This window comes from Rhinolophus hipposideros, assembly GCF_964194185.1.
Source record: "Rhinolophus hipposideros genome assembly, chromosome: 2".
NCBI lineage: Eukaryota > Metazoa > Chordata > Mammalia > Chiroptera > Rhinolophidae > Rhinolophus > Rhinolophus hipposideros.
In genome coordinates, this window is record NC_138048.1 from 110241016 (window position 1) to 110262868 (window position 21853).

The 21853-nt window shown below is 52.7% G+C and overlaps 1 protein-coding gene across 27 annotated transcripts in view; it reads left to right on the forward strand.

The window, feature by feature from the left end:
* Nucleotides 1-21853, forward strand: part of PCBP3 (poly(rC) binding protein 3) — a 182174-nt gene that overhangs the window by 132106 nt on the left and 28215 nt on the right. For 23 of the 27 annotated variants that reach the window (XM_081066096.1, XM_081066104.1, XM_081066091.1 and 20 more), the window contains exons 3-5: nucleotides 19580-19734; nucleotides 20846-20869; nucleotides 21670-21702. In XM_081066096.1, the coding sequence (XP_080922222.1) occupies nucleotides 19580-19734; nucleotides 20846-20869; nucleotides 21670-21702 (212 nt within the window). Of the gene's footprint in view, nucleotides 1-11746; nucleotides 11808-19014; nucleotides 19088-19579; nucleotides 19735-20845; nucleotides 20955-21669; nucleotides 21703-21853 lie in introns of those variants that run through there. The other 4 variants (XM_081066108.1, XM_081066106.1, XM_081066114.1 and 1 more) reach the window with 3 other exon arrangements.

Here is a 21853-nt window from a genome sequence, read left to right on the forward strand (position 1 = left end):
CCCTCTGCGTCTTGGCGATGGCACTACCATCTGGGGGGTGTGGGGGTCACACACTGTCTGTACCTTCCTCCAACACACAAGTAAATGAAAACGAACCAAACCCATTGCAAGTAAATTAAATGTGTTGGCCGCTGCAAGGTTTTCGGATTAAGGGTCCATCAGGAGATTGAAGTCAGGGGATTAAATCTTATCTGGAGCGTCAGCTGGGAAAAGCATGCCCCTCCCCCACTAGTCAGTGCGGTCACTGCTGCGGGAAGGTCATGACCTCGCTGCTCCCCATCTCCTCTGCTGAGTCTGCTGGGACCTCTCCTGTGCCCAGGGCTCATCTTCAGCTCTCCCCTCCCTCCCCCAGGGTGTCTGGCAGAGGGAGGGGATCGCCTGGGGGCTCACACTGTGCCCAGGGCTTCTTCCTGCAGGGTGACACCTGACTACAAGTTCAAACCCTTTAGCGCAGTTGGGGGCACCTGGGAATGGGCCCACCACTGCCCCCTCGCTGTCCCCTGGCTCTTCCCACTCCTGCCTCGGCTTCCCTCCCAGGACACTGTCAGTGGGCAGGGCAGCTCGCACCCAAGAGGAGACAGGGTAGGGCCTTTGGCAGGGGGGCCGGGGGGGGCTTTAGCCCTGCCAGACCACAGGTTTGAGCGTCTTGGTTTCTGGAGCCTGTCTGTCCCCAGGCCCAGACTGACCTGTGTCCACGATGGGTCTTCATGGCCCCAGTCCATCCAGAAGGCGAGGCCCAGGCACCAGCCTTCACCCCGCTTTATCAAAGTTCACCCCAATTTATCAAAGCCGTTTTCACATGGTGCTGGGCCCAGTTCCCAAGTCATGGTAGTCTCAGCTTTTTAATCTGATTTTTTGTAGTCTTTAGGCTTGAATAAAAGGTCTTTTTAGTTTATCTAAATTGTCTTGCTTTTCCCCCCTGAATTTATTTTAATTTTCAGTTCTCTCGTGCTGTCTCTACCTTCTTAACCTTTATAAATTGTCCACTTTCAACTACTTGAATCACTTACTTTTTCTGTTCTCATTTTTATTCCCCTTAGAGTTACTCACATTTGTTGTCTTTATTTTTATTCTCCTTTTTTCTCAATTTTATTGTCCTTTATTTGGGAAGGTTCTTAATGGTTTTAGTTGCTTTAGCATCTATTTTTTTAAAAACTATTTTATTTCGAGCAGATGCCACTTGTCAGTGTCGTATAACATGATTATTCAGCTATTACTTCACTGAAAGACATGACCCGCTGGCCCAGGCCAGCCTGCTTCCCGACGCGGCCAAGAGTCTGTGGGATCTGCCTGTGCTGCCGTGGATCCGGTAGCACGAGGGCCCACGCCTCCAGGGGACCTGCCAGCAGGCAGCTGAACTGGAGCGTGTTGTACGGTCCCCACCTGTCACAACCGGACCCCACAGAAACACGTGTGACCTGCACACTCGATGCCTGTGCTGTGGGCAGTTGCACAAGGACCGGCTGGGCTGGGAGCAGTGTGGTCTGGCTGGAAGCTTCTGGGCCCTGCGGTCACAAGGCTGGACCACGAGGCCCTGGCCCCTGTGCATGTGGCAGGGTGGGCGGGGAGGCTGGGGCCTGGGCCGGGCTGCCTAGGGCTGCCAGCGCGTCCTCAGCCCTCCATGTGCTGGGCAAGCCACTCGCTGTCTGGCACTGCGTCCCAGCTGCATGCCGTCACTGGGCTGTTCTGTTGGCAGTGCTGCCACATCTCTGTGTCACGCTGCTCGTATTCTAGATGCCGAGATGACCCTGTGTCTCTTTTAGGAAAGAACCCCCTGACTCCAGAGGGGCTCTCACCTGTGCGTACCCCGTAAAGACACCCACCAAGGACAGGGCCCTGGGCCCATGCCTGGGAGGGCGGGCACCCGTGACGGGTCCCGGCCTCTGCTGCCTGCGCTGAGTCCCCTCACGTGAGAAGACCACTGCCGAGGTGCCTGAGCGCAGGAGGCCGGCCGCGTGCCTGCCTCAGCTGCCCTGACTGACTGGCAGACCCGGACGGTGGCCAGCCTCCTTGTGGCTACTCCTCGTGTGTGAGCTCTGGGCTCACTGTAGCACCCACAGCCCCACGTCTGCCAGAGGGACGGTCCCGGGCAACCCCTGGTCGCTGGCCTGCGCCTCTTGGCCAGGGAGCAAGGGGCGGTGGCCTCTGCAGTGCTGCACGGGGGCTGGGCGCATGCCCGAGGTGACCATGTTGGTCCTACTGCTATGTGAGCGCCTGGTGACACATTCCCAACACGCAGCAGCGCTTGGCCCCTCCGTGGGCGCGGGAGTGGATGCAAGCGAGATCAGGTCCATGCGGGGTCCACGCAGATGAGAGCGGCCCCGGCCTAGCCGGCTCCTTCATAGCCGGCCAGCCTTTGTTTCTCCTTAGAAATCTCATGTACTCAGCTCAGCTCAGCCTCCTTTGCTTTCCAAGCTAATGGCACAACACCCTTTCTTTCGTTATAGTATTTATCTACAATTCTGAGTCCCACATTTCTCTTGGCACAGATTACCATTTATGTTCCTTTGTTGTCATAAAAGCCAGAATTAAGAGCTCTCTGCATTCCCCACCCCACCCCCAGTCCAAAAGGGTCACAAGGACAGAGTCAAAATCAATGCTTTGCTTTTGGGGTGTAGACATCTTTACTCAAGACCTTTCTCCTCTCCCTACCTCACCTCACCTTACCTTACATCATCTCCCCTCCCTCACCCCTTCCCTCTTTTCACCCCTCACCTCCTTCCCTCCCCTCCCCCCTCTTTTTCCCCTCCCCTCTCCTCCCCTCCCCTCCCGTGGTGGCTGTGCAGTTTTATTAAGTGCCTCTCCAGCAGCTGTTGAAGCAGCACGTGAGTGCTCAGGGAAGGGCTCCCAAGCCTGCCCCGAGCTGTCCCAGTTCCCCACTTCCCAGCCGTGACCCCCGGCCCTGTGTGTGGGGGTATGCCTTCCTAGCAGGGCTGCGGGGGGGGGGGGACTGTACCTGGCACACGGTACTCACAGTGTCAGCGTTAGTTTTTGTTTCTTATTATTTGTGTGCTTGAGTTCCTCCGCTAATTGACTAATGATGTGGACAGAATTCCTGACATGAAATCACGCATGCATTGCAAAAACCACCCTCCTTACGGTCCTGTGTATTACACTCCTCAGACATGCTGATGCTGTTAGTGTCTGATCAGAGTCTTAGTTAGAATTTCTGCTCTGGAGCTGGGAGCACGGGCTCCAGTGGGCATGTGGCCGACCTCGGGGACCAGTGTGAGCGTGTGTGTGAGCAGTGGCTGAGCCTGGGGGTTTCGCGGTGAGGTCTGTGTTATGATGTGTGTCAGCGTCCTGGTGTCCAGCCTGTGACTGAAACCTGCATTCCCTCCTCTCTGATGACGGCAGCTGCCTTCAGGTGCATTCATCGGCCGCTTGGTGCCTGGCCAGCACTCTGCCCGCTTCTCCGTGGGCAGTCTACACCGAGGACTAAATGAAGGGCAGATATCCATGCCTACTCTCTAGGCCCCTTTTCTCTCCTAACAGATCTTCCTTGTAACGCGCTGCAGTATATCAGTCTTTTTGGAACGTGGAGATTTTCACGCCAGGTCAGTCTGTCCTGGTCCCACGTGATGCATAGTGTCCTGTCGTCTTGTCGCATAGACCCCCAGTCCACTGGAACTGATTTGGGGGTGGTCTCCATGGGGCAGGGCTCGGGGTCCCTTCCTGCACCTGCCAGCCCCTGACGAGCACCGCACGTGCCCTCATCTTTGTCTGCCTGTCCTGGCCTTAGTTGCTGGTCTGTTCCTGTGCCCCCGTCACGCGTACTGACTGCCCTCGCTGTCGGTAAATAGGTCTTCTCACTTGGTTCTTTCTCCCAGGCATGTCTTGGCTACGCTTGGTCTGAGGAGTTCTTTTTTTTTTTTTTTTAAAGATTTTATTGGGGAAGGGGAACAGGACTTTATTGGAGAGCAGTGTGTACTTCCAGGCCTTTTTTTTTTTTTCCAAGTCAAGTTGTTGTCCTTTCAATCCTAGTTGTGGAGGGCGCAGTTCAGCTTCAAGTCCAGTTGCCCCTGCTAGTTGCAGGGGGTGCAGCCCATGGGGAGTCCAACTGGCAACCTTGTGGTTGAGAAGACACGCTCCAACTGAGCCATTCGGGAGGCAGCTCAGCTCAAGGTGCCGTGTTCAATCTTAGTTGCGGGGGGCGCAGCCCACCATCCCTTTCCAGCAACCTTGTGGTTGAGAGCCCACTGGCCCATGTGGGAATCGAACCGGCAGCCTTCGGAGTTAGGAGCACAAGGAGCTCTAACCGCCTGAGCTACCGGGCCGGCCCCCCTGAGGGGTTCTTCACGTGCATTTTAAAACCACTTTGTCTGTGGGACTGAGTCTGCCGGTCCGTCTGGGCAGAGTTGGCATCTTCAGTTCCTAAGGGTCCAGGTCCACGGGCATGGTGCGTTTCTCTAATTCTTAGGCCTTCTTTAATGTCTCTTGAAGGTGTTTCACAGAGTTCTGATAGAGATTTTACCACCTTTCCTTACATCTGTCCCACCTCTGATTTTTTTTTGAGGTTCTTGTAAATTGAATCTTTTTTTAAAAATTATATCTTCTAGCTTTGCTGTATAAAGATGTATAATTCTGGTCCCCCTGCTAAGCCTGTCCCTTCTTATAATCATTTGGGGTCCCGAGTGCCTGATTCTGGGTCTTGAGTGCCCGATCCTGTCATCTGCACCCGTCTTTGCTGGCCTGTCGCTGTGTCATGGGGGCACTCGCCTGTGGACAGCTGGTGGGGGCCCTGAGATTTAGGGAGCGCAGACCCACAGTGGGTCTGTGCGTCCCCACACGGGAGTTTATAGGAGGCGGATGCAGTGCGGGAGCGTGTGGTCACAAAGTAAGTTACTAGACCCGGCGGCTGCCATCATAACCCTGACTCAGCAGCTCCTTTTCTCAGCATCTCCTAGCTCATTGGGGGCATCTCAGGAGTCACTGTCACGTGAGACCCACACAAGCCTCTGCGAGTGCAGCAGCGTCTGTCCCCGGGCTGCCCCTCCTCTGTTGTGCTGCCCGCCTAGCTCCCTCTGACACCCAGGGGCACCTACGGGCAGCGTGGTCGGCGAGTCGTCCTGCCCTCACCTGGCCCTGCGGTCGGGTAGCATGTTTCTGTGCCCGCTGTCCATCAGCTGCGTTGGGCCAGGACTCAACGATGCAGCGATGCAGCAGCAGGCCCCTTGGTGGGTGGCCCGTGTTTCTGCCATTCTCTCTGACTCTTGATGACTGGCCCACACCTGGCTTTCCCCTGTGGCCTCAGACGCCTTCCATCCAGGGCGAGGGCAGTGCAGTGGACACGGGGACCATGCCCCAGCCTCTCCCCTCTCGTCTTGTCGACGCCGACCCCATAAGAAGCTCTTGTTTGCTTCCTTCCAGTAGAGGGACTGTTGGGCACCGACTTGTCGGGAGCACGTGTCTGGGGCTGAGCTAGGGACGGTGGATTTCCAGCCTGGTAACTGGCAACTGTCCCGGCCTGCAGTCTGATTTCTCTACCAAACTGAGACCGCTGGGATGTGATGACCGTGCTCCGTCGTCCTGTCCCCCGGTGCCAGCCTCCTGGTAAGATCCGAGATCGGCCCGATGGTCCTCCTGTGGTTGGCCTCCCACTATGCCCACGGGTCCTCCAAAAGATACTGTGCATGCAGACAGACAGGGCCCTGCCGGGCACACGAGCTCGTCAGCACAGCAGCGGTGGGTATTAGAGCCAGGACCTGGCCTGGTCGCAGGAGACCCGCCTGTCTCCACAGCACAGCTGCTGCTCCTCTTGAATCCGTGTTTGCAGTAACTGAAAGGTCTGTAAAAGACACCTGTGACTTGGTCACACCCTGGACCCTGGGCACTCCCCAGAGCCAGGACTGGGGACGACTGCTCCTGCCAGAAGCAGGAAAGCTCCGTGGGGGGGCAGAGGGGGGCGCAGGCCGCTGGCTCCCCAGCCCCCTCACATCTGTGCATACAAGTGACAAGCCAGCAGGCTGTAGAGAAGGCTCACTGAGTCAGGCTGTGTAAGGCCTCGCGAGGTCTTGCCGTGCTAACCGAGACTGGCAAGGGCATGACAGGACAGAGCTGTCCCCTATCCTCCATGACCCCAAGGACACAGTGTGCATTGTGAAGCTCTGAGGGAGCGGGCGGAATGCAGCTAATGCGCTCTGGCAGTTTCTGCCACCCTGACCCCTGCAGCCTGATGGGGCACTGAGCTGTGAAACACGACAGAGCAGGTCTGGCTCGCCCTGAGGTTCCTGCCAAGCCGCGTCCCCCACAGCTGAGGGCTGGGGCGCAGCCCTGGCAGAGCACAGCTGAGGCCTGGGGCGCAGCCCTGGCAGAGCACAGCTGAGGGCTGGGGCGCAACCCTGGCAGAGCACAGCTGAGGCCTGGGGCGCAGCCCTGGCAAAGCACAGCTGAGGGCCTGGCAGAGCCCGCTGCAGCGATGTGGGCCTCGGACGGCACTTTGCTGGCAGGACTCCTGCTCCCTTCTCTGGGCGAGAAACCTCATGTCGGAGAGAACAGGCTGGAACACTTGCAGAGAGTGTGACGCTGTCAGAGATTTCATAGATAGTGGTAAAAATACTTGTACTTTAATACCCAAATCTGTTTACTCCCACCCCTACCCCCACCCCAGAAAAAGCCTCACAGCTTGGAAGTTACATGCCACTTTCAACCACAAGACTCTCCTTGAAGCCTGAAACAATGTCGTCCTTGGTTTTTGTTTGACTAGCATGGAAATAGAGTTTACCTGTCTGATTGTCAGGAGCTTGACTGGAGCTAGCCCGCTGGTCGTCATTCACTGTCACAGGCCCTGGCCCCCTGCAGTAGGACAGAGGGCACTTGGTATGTGAAAGTGCCAGGTATGTGCTGGGTGCTGCTCCCGGCTGCTGCTTACAGTGTTCGTTTATCTTACTAGAATTCTGTTGATTTGAATATTCTTTTCAAAAAAGAATGATTGGAAAATGTGTTTTATCAGAATTTCACTAAGTAGCGCTTATTGGTCATAAACAGATTTTGCCAGCTGAATCATTTTGGTGGTCAAAATGGAGTCAGCGCCCCTACAGCTTGCATTATAGTTCGTGGTGAAAGACCAGTGCCTCCTGCTAAAATTGTTAACCAGGACGTCTGCCCACCACTGCTGCTGAGCGGCGTGCTCCAACTTCCGGCCAGCTCAGGAGGACACGGAAGGAAATAAAAGGCAAACGGACTTGGAAGGAGGAAATAAGCCTGTCTCTATTTATAGATGACATGATTGTCATTGGAAATCCCATTATTATATTTAAAAAACCTCCTAGAACTAATAAGCAAGTTCATTTGTTTAAGAATGCGAGGTCAACACACAAAGAATAACACTATTCTATATACCATCAGTGAACAATCAGAAACCAGAATTCACAACAAAATCATTTACAGGAATTCCAAAAAGTTATATACTTGCTGTCCGTCTGGTAAAATATGCACAGAGTTTGTATGCTGAAAACTGCAAAGCACTGATGGGAGAAATCAGAGAAGACTGGAATGACAGACATCCTGTGTTCATACATTGGGCCACTGGGCATAATAAAGATGATAATGCTTCCCGAATAGTCTGTGGGTTCAGTGCAATTCCTTTCAAAATCCCAGCAGGGCTTTCTTTGTACATACAAGCAAGGTGACTTGAAGTTTACACTGAAACTCAAAGAAACTAGTTAACCCAAGAGGATTTTGAAAAAGAATAAAGTTGGAATAATTTTAAGACACAGTAGTGGAGACGGTGTGGTATTGGTACGTAGACAGGCACATGCATGAAACCAGAATACAGCCCAGGATTCACCTGCACAAGTGTGGACAACTGAATTTTGACAGAGGTAATAAAGCAATTTAATACAGAAAGGGCAGTCTTTTCTAGAAAGGATGTTGAAATAGTTGGATATCTATATGCAAAAAAAACCCCACAAAAACCAAAAACAAACAAACAAACAAAAAAACCCTTAACTTTATACTTTTACAAAAATTAACTCAATATTTAAATGTAAAATATAAAACTGTGAACTATTTAGTAGAAAATATAGGAGGAAGAGTTAAGCACATCTACAAGATAAGAGTTTCTTTTTAAAGCCATAAAAGTTAAAATTGATAAATAGCACTTCATCACAGAAACGTTTGCTCTGTGAAAGATCCTGTTAAGATCTGAAAAGACAAACCAGAGATTCAGAGAACATCTGTGACTCACATCCAACGAGGCCTGGACTTGCCATGTGTAGTAGGGAATTCTTTAAGCTCCACAGTCAGGAAACAGTCCAGTTAGCAAATGAACAAAAGACTGGGGCAGACACTTTTTCAAACAGGACGAGTGAGTGGGAAATGAGCCCATGAATACATGTTGGGCATCGGTAGCTGTGAGGAGAAAGCAAACGAAAGCACAGCAGACATCACTGCAGGCTGTTAGCCGGCTAGTGGGAACACTGACGACCCCGAGGCTTGGTGCAGAGCAGCACAGCCAACGTGTCTGCCCTGGTGAGGACGGGAGGTGGCAGCGTCTTACAAAGCTAAAGGCACACCTTGCCTCCAGCTCAGTACTCACAGTCCTGGGTATTTATTTATCCCAGAAAAATGAACACTTAGGCTCACACAAAGGTGTGTACTCTGTTGTCCCCAGCTGCCTTCATGTAACTGACAGACCTGGACTCCACCAGGTGTCCTGCCTGGTAGTCGGCCACACACATCGTGATGCAGCCATTCCGTGGAAGGCACCTGGGCCACAGAGAGGGGCACGCGTTTGTTCTGCGCCACAACTTGGTAGCTCTGAGAGCGCTATTACATTGAGTGACAAAAGCCACTTTCAAAGAATGAAACTGGACTGCTATCTGTCACCATGTACCAAAATTAATTCAAAATTGATCAATGACTTAAGCATAAGACCTGAAACAACAGGCTTCATAGAAGAAAACATAGGTAGAAAACATAGGTACTAAACTTATGGACTTTGGGTTCAAAGAGCATTTTATGAATTTGACTCCAAGGGCAAGGGAAGTAAAAGCTAAAATAAGTGAATGGGACTATATCAAACTTAAAAACTTCTGCCCAGCAGAAGAAACCATCGACAAAATGAAGAGGCAACCAACTGAATGGGAGAAGATTTCTGCGAACAGTGCCTCCGATAAGGGGCTGATATCCAAAATATACAAGGAACTCATACAAATCAACAACAAAAACACACACATCCCAATTGAAAAATGGGCAGAGGACCTGAAGAGACATTTCTCCAGAGAGGACATACAAATGGCAAATAGACGTATGAAAAAATGCTCAACATCACTAATCATCAGAGAAATGCAAATAAAACCACAATGAGATATCACCTCACCCCAATCAGAATGGCTGTCATCAACAAAACAAATAGTAACAAGTGTTGGAGAGGCTGTGGAGAAAAAGGAACCCTCATACACTGTTGGTGGGAATGCAGACTGGTGCAGCCGCTATGGAAGGCAGTGTGGAGGTTCCTCAAAAAATTACAAATAGAATTACCATATGACCCAGCAATCCCTCTCCTGGGTATCTACCCAAAATATCTGAAAACATTTATACATAAAGACACGTGTGCTCCAGTGTTCATTGCAGCTTTGTTTACAGTGGCCAAAACATGGAAACAACCAAAATGTCGTTCGATAGATGAATGGATCAAGAAGTTGTGGTACATATACACAATGGAATACTATTTGGCGGTAAGAAAAGATGATATAGGAACATTTGTGACAACATGGATGGATCTTGAGAGTATAATGCTAAACGAAATAAGTCAGACAGAAAAAGCAGAGAACCGTATGATTTCACTGACATGTGGTATATAAACCAAAAACAACAAAAGAACAAGACAAACAAATGAGAAACAAAAACTCATAGACACAGACAATAGTTTAGTGGTTACCAGAGGGTAAGGGGGTGAGGGGTGGGAGATGAGGGTAAGGGGGATCAAATACATGGTGATGGAAGGAGAACTGACTCTGGGTGGTGAACACACAATGGGATTTATAGACGATGTAATACAGAATTGTACACCCGAAATCTATGTAAATTTACTAACAATTGTCACCCCAATAAACTTTAAAGAAAAAAAATCCCATGTATTTGATTAGATTTATGTAAAGTTCTTGAATTGACAAAAGTGCAGTGATGCAGAACAAATCAGTGGTTGCCTGGCATTCAGGTTGGGGACAGTGAGTGACTACATGGGCTGCTCTTCACGGTGATCCTGCTGGTGCTGGTGGTTCCAGAAAGCTATACAGGTGATAAACAAACGAAGACGCATAGAGAACTGGTGCTGTTAACAGTGTACCGCCTACGTCAGTCACTGGTGCTGATCACGTCCCACAGCGAGCGTGTCAAGCGTACACAGAAACAGCATGGTTTTCACAAGTACTCAGGGGTCTACAGTTACTGCAAAATTGCACACACACCTATATGCACCATACATTAGAATCAATTATTAAATCTGAGAATATAAGAAAAGTAAATTGTGTAAACAGACCGATTCAAAGTGAGAGATTATCAGACTGGATTAAAAAAGCAAGGTCAATCTATGTGTAGTCAGCCAGACACCACCCTGAAAGCCAGTGCTATTAGCTGGTTAAAAGTGAAAGGACAGAAAAAGATACATCATGTGAACACTAGTCCAGAGCAAACCTGAGTGACTACTTGAATGTCAGATGACGTAGGCTCAGGACGAGGAAATTGACCAGGGATAAGGAAGGACACTGCATGCATCCAAAATGATCAGTTCACCAGGAAGACGTTTCAGCTCAAATGTACGTGTATCTATCAAATAACAGCTTTGAAATACGTGAAACAAAATCGGACAGAGGGAAAGAAGGAAAGGATGAACTCACAGGTTCCAGCTCCCCTCGCTCGGTCACTGATGGAACAAGAAGACGGAGAATCAGCAGGATGAGAAGTGATGAGGAGCACAGCCCCCGACTGGGTCCTTTAGGATGCTAACCTCACAGCAGAAAGGCCCTCGTGTGCACAGGCTGTTCACCGCGGGAGGCCATGGTCTGTGCAAGAAACTAAATGCCTCATGAAGTCAAAACAGCTGACATCATAAAACGCCTATTTCTGTCCAGTGTGGAAGTAAACTAGAAATCAGTAACCAAAGATAACTGGAAATTGTCCAAATACTTGCAAATCAAAACACACGCCTCTAAATCAGGTGCTGGTCAAAGAGGGGGTATCAAAGGAAATGAACTGTTTGAGCTCACACTTATAAATCTGTAAGATACAAGTAAATCAATGCCTCTAGTGAAATTTATACATGAAATGCTAGAATCTAACAGAGAAGATCTTCAAACAATAATCTAGGCTTCCACCATAAGGAACAAAAAGAAAAGGAGTAGAAAGAGCAAGCAGAGGTGAGGTACTAGTAAAATAAGACCAGAAACTAGAAACTGAAAACAGAACCAAGCCCTTTCTCGTTGGACCAGCTCAAATAAAGACAGGAAAACAGTCCCAAATTTCGAGAACTCAGAGAGAGTGGCAGTCGTTTGTTTTGCTTTATGAGGCGGGATTCGGTTCTTTTTTTCTCGATGTTTTCCTGCACCCTTTAACTGGCAAACAAGATGTGTTTCTTTTTTTTTTCTTTTTGGTTTAGGTGTACAAAGCTATGTAATAGACATTTATACCCCTCACAAAGTGAAATAAGTCAGTCGGAGAAAGACAAATACCACATGATTTCACTTATATGTGGACTCTAAAGAACCGACCAAACGAGCAAACTAAACAGAAGTAGTCTCAGAAGTGTAGAGAAAAAACGGACCTGTTCCTCTTTGAGTGTCTCCCACGCCCTCTGCTGGGAACTGGTGAGCTTGCAAATCAGACTGAGCTGGGAGGGAGAGGGGAGGGGATGGAGGGACGGCCTCCCGCTTGGAGGTGGGAACAGGTCCCCTTGTCCCTGCCCTGCCTGTGTCTCTGGCTCTGCCTGGCTAGCTGGGCCTTCTGTCCCGCAGGGATTCCCCTCTCACCCCAGTACACAGCAGGCCCCCAGCCCACCCTCAGTGACTGAGCGATGAGTGAGGAGACGAGTGGACTGGGAGCAATGCAATGTCATCTTGGGTGTCACCTGAGTGTCCGAGTCTGGAAATCGCTGGGTTCTGGTCCACAGTGGCTGTGGGAATGGAGGTGCGGCCGTGCTCAGTGTAGGTGCTCACGCAGTCTTTACAGCCATACTGAGTTTGGACTGCCCTCCTGAGCTCCAAACTGGGGTTTCAGTGTTGAATGAAGGCACTAAGCTGGTCCTCTGCCTACAGTGCGGCAGGGTCAGGGCTGTGGGGAGAACAGGGCCCAGGAGGAGGAGGCGCTGGCAGTTCCGGGGTACAGGTAGAGCTGGAGAACGCTGCCTGTCCCAGGGAGGGAGGCCAGTGGGACCACATGGGGTTTGGAAGAGCAGGTGGTGGGGGCAGCGTGTGGGGAAGGCTGGTTGAATTGCTTAGGCCATGGAGAGATGCCGGAGGGTTTTAGCAAGGGAAGAATAGCTCGATTTGAAGTTCGAAAGGTCACTGGTGATGGGAAGCAAGACGTACCTCCGACGTGTCCAAAGCGAGCCAGGGCCACAGAGTGTGGCTGTTGGGAGGCCGTGTCCTCTGAGCACTGTGTCCAGGCCCAGCGCGCACCACACAGCGCTGCTCTGTCTGCTCTGGAAAGAACAGCTGCAGAGTCTCAGCGTCTCCCGTGGGCCTGGGGCTCAGCTCCTACGGTGGGGCTGCGAGCCCTGTTTTCCTGTTTGGGAAGTTAGGAGGCACCGCCACATTCCCACCACAGACTGGGGCGAGGTGACGTCGGCCTGCGTGGTTCTTAAGAGTTGTGGGTACCCTTGTGTGTCCCCTAACACTCCATCCACACGCACAGGCCCTGCCTGTGCAGAACGGCCGACAGCACACGGAGTCCCCTGGCCAGACCTGCACAGAGGCCATGCCCTGTACTGCTGGGCCCCCAACTGACCTATGTCTCCCTGGGACAGGCTGAGGCCAAGTTGTTACTAGAGGTTCTCAAGGGACACGCCTGCCGCAGGTCCCCCACCCATCCAACCTAAAGAGGTGCCGGGAAACACCCATGTGTGAGACTGTGAGTGTGCACGTGTGAGTGGGTGAGTGAGGGCGGGGCTGAGTGAGTGGGTGTGCGCATGTACGAGTGGGTGAGTGCGAGTGGGTGAGGGCAGGCGTGGGCCTCTGGCAGCATCAAAGTAAGAACCTGGTCACAGTGCTTTCCCTCGGAGGGGCAGCTGATGCGGGCTCTCTGACTTGAATGTTTAAGTAATTTCCACATCTTCGTACAGTGTGAGGATGGTTATTTTGTTTTTGAATTATCAGAAGAAATATTTGGCTCCTTTACTCTCTCGTGAATTGCGAGTTGTCTGGTACAATCTCAGGTTTGTAGTGAGTGGCTGCTTTTTTAAAATAAAATTTTGTATTTCGGTAACTGTAGGTTCACATGCATTTGGAAAAACAGTACATTCCATGCACCTCGTTTCCCTCAATGGTGACATTTAGAAAACGACCAGGATGTTGACCCTGATACCAACAAGATCCAGAACATTCCATCCCCATGAGGTCCCAGTGCTGCCCTTTCATAGCCACAGGCATTTCCCTCCTGTCCCTGCCCCTCCCAACCCCTGGCAGCCACTAACCTGTCTTCCGTTTCTGTCATTTTCACATTTCAACAATGTCACACAATGGCCATACCGTGTGTTAAGTCTTGGGGACTGGCTTTTGTCACTTAGCCGATTCCCTGGAGACTACCCCGATTGTTGAGTGCATCAATAATTTGTCCTATTTTATGGCTGACTGGTGTTCCATCGTAAACCCTCCAACCTCCGCTCTGCTCTACACCATGTGGTCATGAGTCTCCCTGTCCCCCACTTCTCACCCCATCACCTCCCAAAGTGTGCAAGCCCTCCCTTTTTCCCCAGCCCACTGCCCCTCCCGATTTCTTTCACAGGACAAAAGCAGGCCCTGAGCACCCGGTCAGTGGGTTCTGTGGTCGTGGGTTCCTGTCACTGGCAGCCTACTGGGATTCCTGATGGATAGAGGCGGGAAAAAACTGGATGGGAATTAGGGCCAGAGGTTCCCCAGTGTGGCTTCACCCAGGAGGAATCTGGACAAGCTCAAAATGCAGTTTCTAGGGCCACCTGGGTCTCCTGGATGAGGCCGTAAGGGGCACACACCCCATCCAGGTGACTCCAATGCCTAGGCCTCCCTGCTCTGTCACAGGATGGCCAGGTGAGCCCCGGGCCACCAGGTGAGCCCCGGGATACCAGGTGAGCCCCAGGCCACCAGGTGAGCTCCAGGGTACCGGGGAGCACTGGGCAGGGCCTCCCCTCCCAGACTTGAATCATTCAGTTGCACCACCCTCCGAGGACAGGGTACCTGTGTGGCTGCTGTCCTGGAAGCGGTTCTGGGAGGCGGGTGACAGGCCTTCCTAGAGCTTCCCCAGGAGCCCTCATAGCCCCAGGTGCAGTTGCCTGAGCCTCATCCCAGAGGCTCCACATGGGGCAGGGCGTCCCCCATGTGAGCCCTGCGCTGTGGGCCGTCCTCCTGCTGCTCTGGCTGTCACTGTTACCATAGTTGATCTGTGGACAAGGCCATCCTGTTTGTCAGTCTTTGTAGGACAGCACACTGCGTACAGCTTACTAATTGCCAAGGATATGCTTGGTGAATTAACAAAGTCACTAATTACCAGTCGCCTCCATGCATTTATGGGTTCCTGGAGGAAGGGCGCAGTCTCTGGTCCTGGTGTTTGGCACCCAACTCTGGTCCTGGTGTTTGGCATGCCACATTTACAGAGGGCGGGGAGGGGCTATGCCATAATAGCCACAATTTTCCAGAATCGATAATAACTCTAAGGTCACATATCCAAGAAACTACGGGATGGTACATCACAATTAGACTGAGCAAAGGCAAAGCCAGTGATGAAGAGAAAAACCTTTAAATATGGTAGCGAAAGGCACACGACCTATGGCAGACCAGGGTGAGACTGGAGGGGACTTCTCGTTGGAAACAAGATGAGTGAGGGGTGAGGACAGAATCTTTCCAGGACCGTCGACCTAGAATTCACTACCCACCGAGGTAGCCTCACAACCGCAGAGAAAGGACAGGCTCTTCAGACAATCAAAAGCTGAGAGAATTCATCACCAGAAAACTTGCACTACCAAAAATATTAAGGGACATTCTTCAGGTAGAAGAAAAATTACAGCAGGTAATTTGAATCTCCACAGAGGAGTGAAAAGCTGCATGATAAGAATGAGACATTTTCTTATTAACTAAATCCCTTTAAAAGATAATCAACTGTTTAAGTGAAAAATGGTAATGTGTTAAAGGGCTTATAACAGGTAGGACTTACACGTGTGACAGTGACAGCTCAGGCTGAGCGCGGAAGCAGAGGCCGACTGCTGAGTGGCTCCTGTACTTTGTGAAGTGGCAGAGACCACTGGACATTGCACTGTAGTAAGTTCAACCTGAAAGCAACCACTGTGATGATGAAACAAAGAGTTACAACTAGTAAGTGGACAGAGACAGTCACGTGGCATCATAATATGATGCAGTTATTACAAAAGATGGCAGAGAAAAACCCATAGAAATGGGGACAAAGAACAGATGGTGAATACAGAAACTAGAACGATAAATTGAAACTCAGCCATCTCGGCAACCACTGTAAATGGTCAAAACAGCCACTTAAAAACCAGAGATTGTCAAATAAGATAAAAGGAAAGCAGGCCCAACTGTAGGCTGCCTACAGGAAACTCACTTTAACTACACAGGCACAAATAAAGTAAAAGGTGGAAGGAGATACACCATGCTGCCACTAACCAGAAGAAAACGGGTTGCTGTAGTAATAAAGTGACTTTCAGAACCAAGGGAATTACCAGAGGTGAAGACTGATCTTTCATAGTGAAAAGGAGTCGTGCACCGACAGATCACAGCAGTGCCAGATGTTCCGAGGCCAAGAACAGCTTCAAGATACACGAAGCAAAAGCTGGTAGAGTTGCAGGAGAAATGGCCACAGTGACGGTCTGAGATTTCAGCGTCCTGCCTGTGTTCCACAGAGTAAGTGGGCAGGCCCTCCCAGGACCCCAGGGCTGCGGGAGGCTCGGACAGCACAGCCCTCCAGCATGCTCTCGCGGATGCTTGTGGAACATTCCACCCTCACAAAGCATCACACTCACCAAGATGGACCCCATTCTGCTCTTTCAGCAGCTCTCCATAAATTTAAACACACTTTGAAGTAGCCCATGAATCAAAGAAGAAATCAAAAGGGAAATCTGAAAGCATTTTGAAATGAGTGAATAAAAGCACAAACACCAAATTGGATGCAGCCAAGACCATACGTAGAAATGCACAGAACGGAACTCCTATATTAGGCAAGAGGTAAGGTTTGAAATGGATGCCATCGGCTTCTTCCTGAAGACACTAGAAAAGGGCGCAACTTTAAACCCTGCGTCCATGCAGCAGGATCTACGAATGGGTGGGATGGGGGCAGAGGAGAGGGGTGTGGGCCTAAACACTTGGGTGGCAGACAGAGGGGTCACTGGGGAGACACGTGGGGCAGGAGTTCCACGGGTCGCATGTGGGGCCTGTGGGTTTCTGTTAGAGACCGGGGTGGCGGTGGGAGGCAGTCTGTGGGGGTCTCCGGGGCTGAGGAGTGTCCGTGGATTTGGTCAGCACAAAGCGGCATTTAAACTGCAGCCTGGGCGGGCAAGAAGGGAGGCCCCTGCCAGGACCTGTAGGAAGACCAGGCCTGCGTCTCGCCCCCTTCTCTCTCTTCTCTCAATTAATGAATTGAAAATATAATACGTCTCCAGCACTAAAGAGAACAGAAGGAGGTGAGAGAGATCGGCCCGTTTCTGGGACCCCTCTGACTTCTTGTGGGTGATTGTGACCACGGGAGTCCAGCAGCTGAATCCCCATGCATCCCGGGCAGCCGCTGCCCCTGAGGTGGGGGCGAGGCCCAGGTACGCCAGGGGTTCCCTGGGATGAGGGGCTGTCCTGGGGCCTGGTGGGACTGCCAGAGGACGACCCACGCCTGCTGAGAGCCCACGATCCTGGGGGAGCCACCTGCCCAGTGCCACTCACAGACTGAGGGTTCTTCAGGGTCAAGGGTGACTAACCCCTACCGAGGACTGCTTGTTCCCGCCGCCCTGCAGAGGGCTCTGGGTGCTCACGCTGGACCGGGGTGAAGGAAGGTGCTGGCCTGTGTGACTGAGGGCACTCGCTGACCCACTTTTTCCACGCAGCTGGACACGCTTACATAACAGCTGGCCACGGGGCCCTGCCGTCCCCCGACTTAGAGGAGATGCCCCCCACCCCCATGTGATCCAGTTCCTTGGTGCTGATAGCGGGGCTCAGCTTTACTGCGGTGGGAGGGAGACCCGCTCCCTGGGCCACCTGTCAGTCTGGGCCCTTCCTCCGGGCCCTCTGGGTGACAGATGCTCTCTGCCTGTGCTCCTCCATAGGCCACCAGCCCCCTGAGGCTGTTTACTCAACACTTCCGTGTGACAAGTGACATTTTTGCTTTAGATGTAACTGGCCCCTTTGGCTAGTGGCTACCGTACTGGGCTGAGAACATGAGGATACAAGGGCAATCTTTAAACCTCCATTTGCTGGGTACTGTGCCTTCGTGCTAGAATGCTTGTTACTCACATGTGTCGTTGTATTTTGAATAACTAGAACTAATAGTTTGTGTTGAACTTACCATAAATACTTTTATAAATGCGAGTGATTATTGCAGAAACGCAGTGGTAGCTGTCATTTTGCCCATGTCAGGAGTCACCTATCCTGGTCCTGTGTAGGTGTCCCCAAACGTCACACAGGTGATGGGATGCACTTTGATTCTGCTTTAGTTTCCTTTTAGCATGTTTTTCAGCAGAAATATCTTGATAAGAAAACCAGTTTTTTGCCCCCAAAACCTGTAAGTTAAAGGAGAAGGTTGCTTTTCTAACCTGTCGTCTCCTGTGTACAGACACAGCCTCTCACCTTTGCAGGGCGCGTCACAGGGCCAGTGGACAGACAGCCTGGGGGTTCATGGGGGCACACGCAGCTTCCATAGGACCTTTGTTCCTGACGACTTAGGCAGCCACGCTGGCACTGTGACATTGTCACTCATTAGTGAAGGGACTGAGTGTGGGCTGGTGTGCGGGCGGCTGTTACAGTGCCGGCCCGTGGGTCCTCTCCCGGCTCGCAAGGCCTCGTCCCTCATTGTCCCAGCAGCTCCGCACACTCTTGGGTGCACCTGGGCAGGTGGCGACTCCCGGAGGCCTCTCGTGGAACCCCTGGGCCCCCAGGTCACCTGGAACCTGCCTCCAGCCAGGCCTGTCTTGCCTTTCTGTCTAACAAAGACACTCCGCTGTCAGACCCTGGTGGCCCCACTCCCCGCCCTCTCCAGACTGGTGGGTGCCCTCCTCCCATGGGGTCCGCTTGTGCCCTTGTGCCCCCTCCTCTCTACTCTCTGCGGACCCGCAGCCCTGTAACATCCCAATACACATACCCCGCTCCCCGCCATGTCCCGCCCCCCATTTGTGCACGGCACAAGGGGGCTCCCGGAGACTGCCTACTTGCGCTCCCAGAAAGGCCACACAAACACGCACTCCCTTGTGACCCCTGTGACCCGTAGAGTGAAATAGCGCCTCCCAGTCCTAGAGTCAAGGTCTGGTACACCCCTGGCCACCCCCCATATCTGGCAGTTCTCCTAGATGTCTCCTTGGCTGGTCTGAGAGTCCCCTCCCCTCACTGTGCACTCGGCCTTCCCGTGGCCTCACTGGCGCCTGTCGTGTGAGGCTGCCCCATGCTCCGCTGCAGGGGTGACCTGTGCCTTGGAATCTAGCCCCAAGGAGGCCCTGGATCCTCCTGAGAAGGGACTTTGGCAGACCTGGGTGGGGGCTCGGACTCTGTCCTCCACCCTCCCCCTGTTGAGGCCAAGTGCCGTGGACCTGAGCCACCAGCGTGTACCCGGGCCACGTGGCACTGGTCCCCATGCTTGAGCTCACTGCCTGCCTCAGTCTGGGCTTGTGTCTCACAGCAGGGCCAGCGTTTTGCCTGGTAGACTGAGCACTGGACCTGCAGCAAGTCTGCCCCACACACCAGTGATGTGGGTATGTGAGGGAAGCTCCTGACGGGGAGGGGACGCTCAGCTCAGCGCGGCGGCAGTTTTGTTGATAGAGACTAAGTCCCCTTAGCAGTGAAGATTGCCAGGGAATGTCAGCAACGAAACGGGCATGCCAGCAGCTGAAATGGCCTTGATTTTCAGGGTGCGGGACTCATGGCGGGAGAGAATGGGAGGGACTGACCTCATAGCACAGCAGGCACGCTGGACGTGCACGAAGCCTGGGCTTACCCACTGGGTGACCTTCCTCTCCAGCAGCTGCGAGAGCATTCCCTGTTCCCCTACTTACAGAAGCGGGAGCTGAGGCAGAGAGCTGGATGACCTGCCAGGCTTTCCCCTGCCCCGCAGGTTGCTCCACTCATGCACTAGCCTCTCCCTGAGCCCCTGCCTCACCTCGCCAGCAGCCTCCACTCCCCCAGAATCCAGGACGTCCCCGTGTGTTGGTGTTCCTGTCAGCAGCAGCTATGCCTTCTCTTTGCAGGTGACGCCTTCTGGGCCCCATCTGTCCTTCCTCACGGCATCCTCAGCACCTTAAGCCACCACCCCCAACTGCATTTTGGGAGGAAGATGGAGTCCAAGGTCTCGGAAGGTGGCCTGAATGTGACCCTGACAATCCGCCTGCTGATGCATGGAAAGGTACAGAAGCTGAAGCCCTGCCTTTGTCACTGGGAGGAGGGAGGCAGGACATGGCCGCTCCTAGGGCCCTCATATTGTATATCGTTTCCTAAAACTCTAAGCAAGCTCAGGTGCAATGCAGCCTAAACATTTCTCCCAGAACCTTCGAGACTAAGTGACCGAACTGATACCCTATCACCGAGTACCTCAGAGTGTATTTCCCACGCGCTCCGAGGTACCTCAGAGTGTATTTCCCACACGCACCCAGGTACCTCAGAGTGTATTTCCCACGCGCACCGAGGGACCTCGGTGTATTTCCCACATGCTTGGTGTTCCACATCACCAAGTCAGGACACTGACGGAGATCCGTTGCGGTCTCCTGACCGCACCCCAGCCTCAGTCGCCTGTCCTCCCAGCACTGTCCTTCCTAACAGGTTACTCAGGGTGGGCTCACATTCCATGTCCTTGTCACATGTTTAGTCCCCTTGACCCTGGACGACTTGCTCTGGTCTTCCTTTGCCTTCCACCTTTGAAAGTTTCTGACCAGTTCTTTTTTAGAATGTTCGTTGTGTTGGCTTTTTCTGATACTTCCTCACCGTGGGCAGGAAAAGTCACAAAAGCTTTCCTACAGGTGGCCCAAATATCAGGGTGTCCCATTACCAATCACCTAGTTGATCTTCTAGTTGTCTCCACCCAGAGCTGCTGTCCCCCAGGGTTACTAGATGGTCATTGCCGGGGTGCTTAGACGCTGTGTAGATGTTCCATTTGTCACCAAGCTTTCAGTGCATGCATTCGTGTCTGTGGACTCAGTGTTTGCTGTTTTATCCATTTTATTCCCATTGTGTCGTTACTCATTTTGATGCTCGTTTTGTTCCTGACGTGGCCAATGGGGGCCCCTCCAGGCTGGCTCCTGTGTCCTTGTTTAGCTGGAAAGCAGCTGGCCGTTCTCCTTTGCTCGGCTGTCGGTCAGAGGCGGGGGTCGGCCATGGCAGGTGGGCACGGAGGCAGCCTGCAGCTGCAGGGCCTGCCTGCATACCCCTCCTGACCAGCTAGCTCCCCTTCCTTACTCACAACAGACAGTGTTTGGTCCTTCTGCTGTATGACGTCACCTTTCTGTGATTTTTTCCTCCAGGAAGTTGGAAGCATCATCGGGAAGGTGATTACTGAATGACCTCTCTGCCTCTGTCGGGGTCCCTGTGCTGGGGGTGTGCCCACGCACAGTGGCAGTGAGAACCCCAGAGGTATCCTGCATCTCGGGCCAACAGCATCCTGTTCACCAGCTCTGACAGCCTGGGAGGCCCCAGTAGTCACCTCTGCAGCCCCACCGCCCACTGTCCCAGTGGCCAGTCCTTCCTCCTGGGTGTGAGAGCCCAGACAGGGTTTCTTCCCTTGCACCCCTCTGAGCAGTCGTCCCCTCTGGCCAGTGAGGACTTTTGGTCTCCTTGTATTTCCTTTCAGAAATAGAAGGACCGTTCCCGCAGGGAAGTCACAGCCAATTTGGGAGCCCGTGACTGTGGGAGAGGCAGGGATGAGGCATCACCCTCCCGTTGGTTGCTTTGTGACTACCTTCGGGGTTCCAAGTGGTTCCTGTCCAATGGGGGCCTCTCCTGTGCTCAAGCCCAGCTCTTTGCATAAGTGCCTCTGGGGGCCGCCATGGTCCTGCCCGTGATGGCCATGGGGAGAGCTGGTTCATTCCCGTCTCCACACCGTAGAATAGGTGCCCTGGCCAAGTGTGCTGCCCAGGCAAGTGCCTGGGTCCCAGCCCTCCCACCCTCAGTGCCGTGGGCCCCTGGGCTCACATGCCAGGTGTGCTGAGGGCTCATTGGAGGCACAGCGTGTGTCAGGCTCCCGACAGCCTAGGGCGCTGGGGGGAGGTGGCTCCTCACACTGCACAGTGCCACTCCGAGCCCTCTGTGTGCCTGACCTGTCTCCCTGTTGTCTAAATCTTTATTCCAGAAAGGAGAGACTGTGAAAAAGATGCGTGAAGAGGTGAGTTGGGGTGTCCTCAGCAGCGTCCTGTGTCCTGCGGGTGGAAGGGCCTCCAGCGGCTCTGCGCTCGGACCAGCTGGGAGTCCTGCACAGGGAGTCAGGGCACCCCCATGCGGTCCCCTCAGTGGGCGCGGGGCACACAGTGGCACAG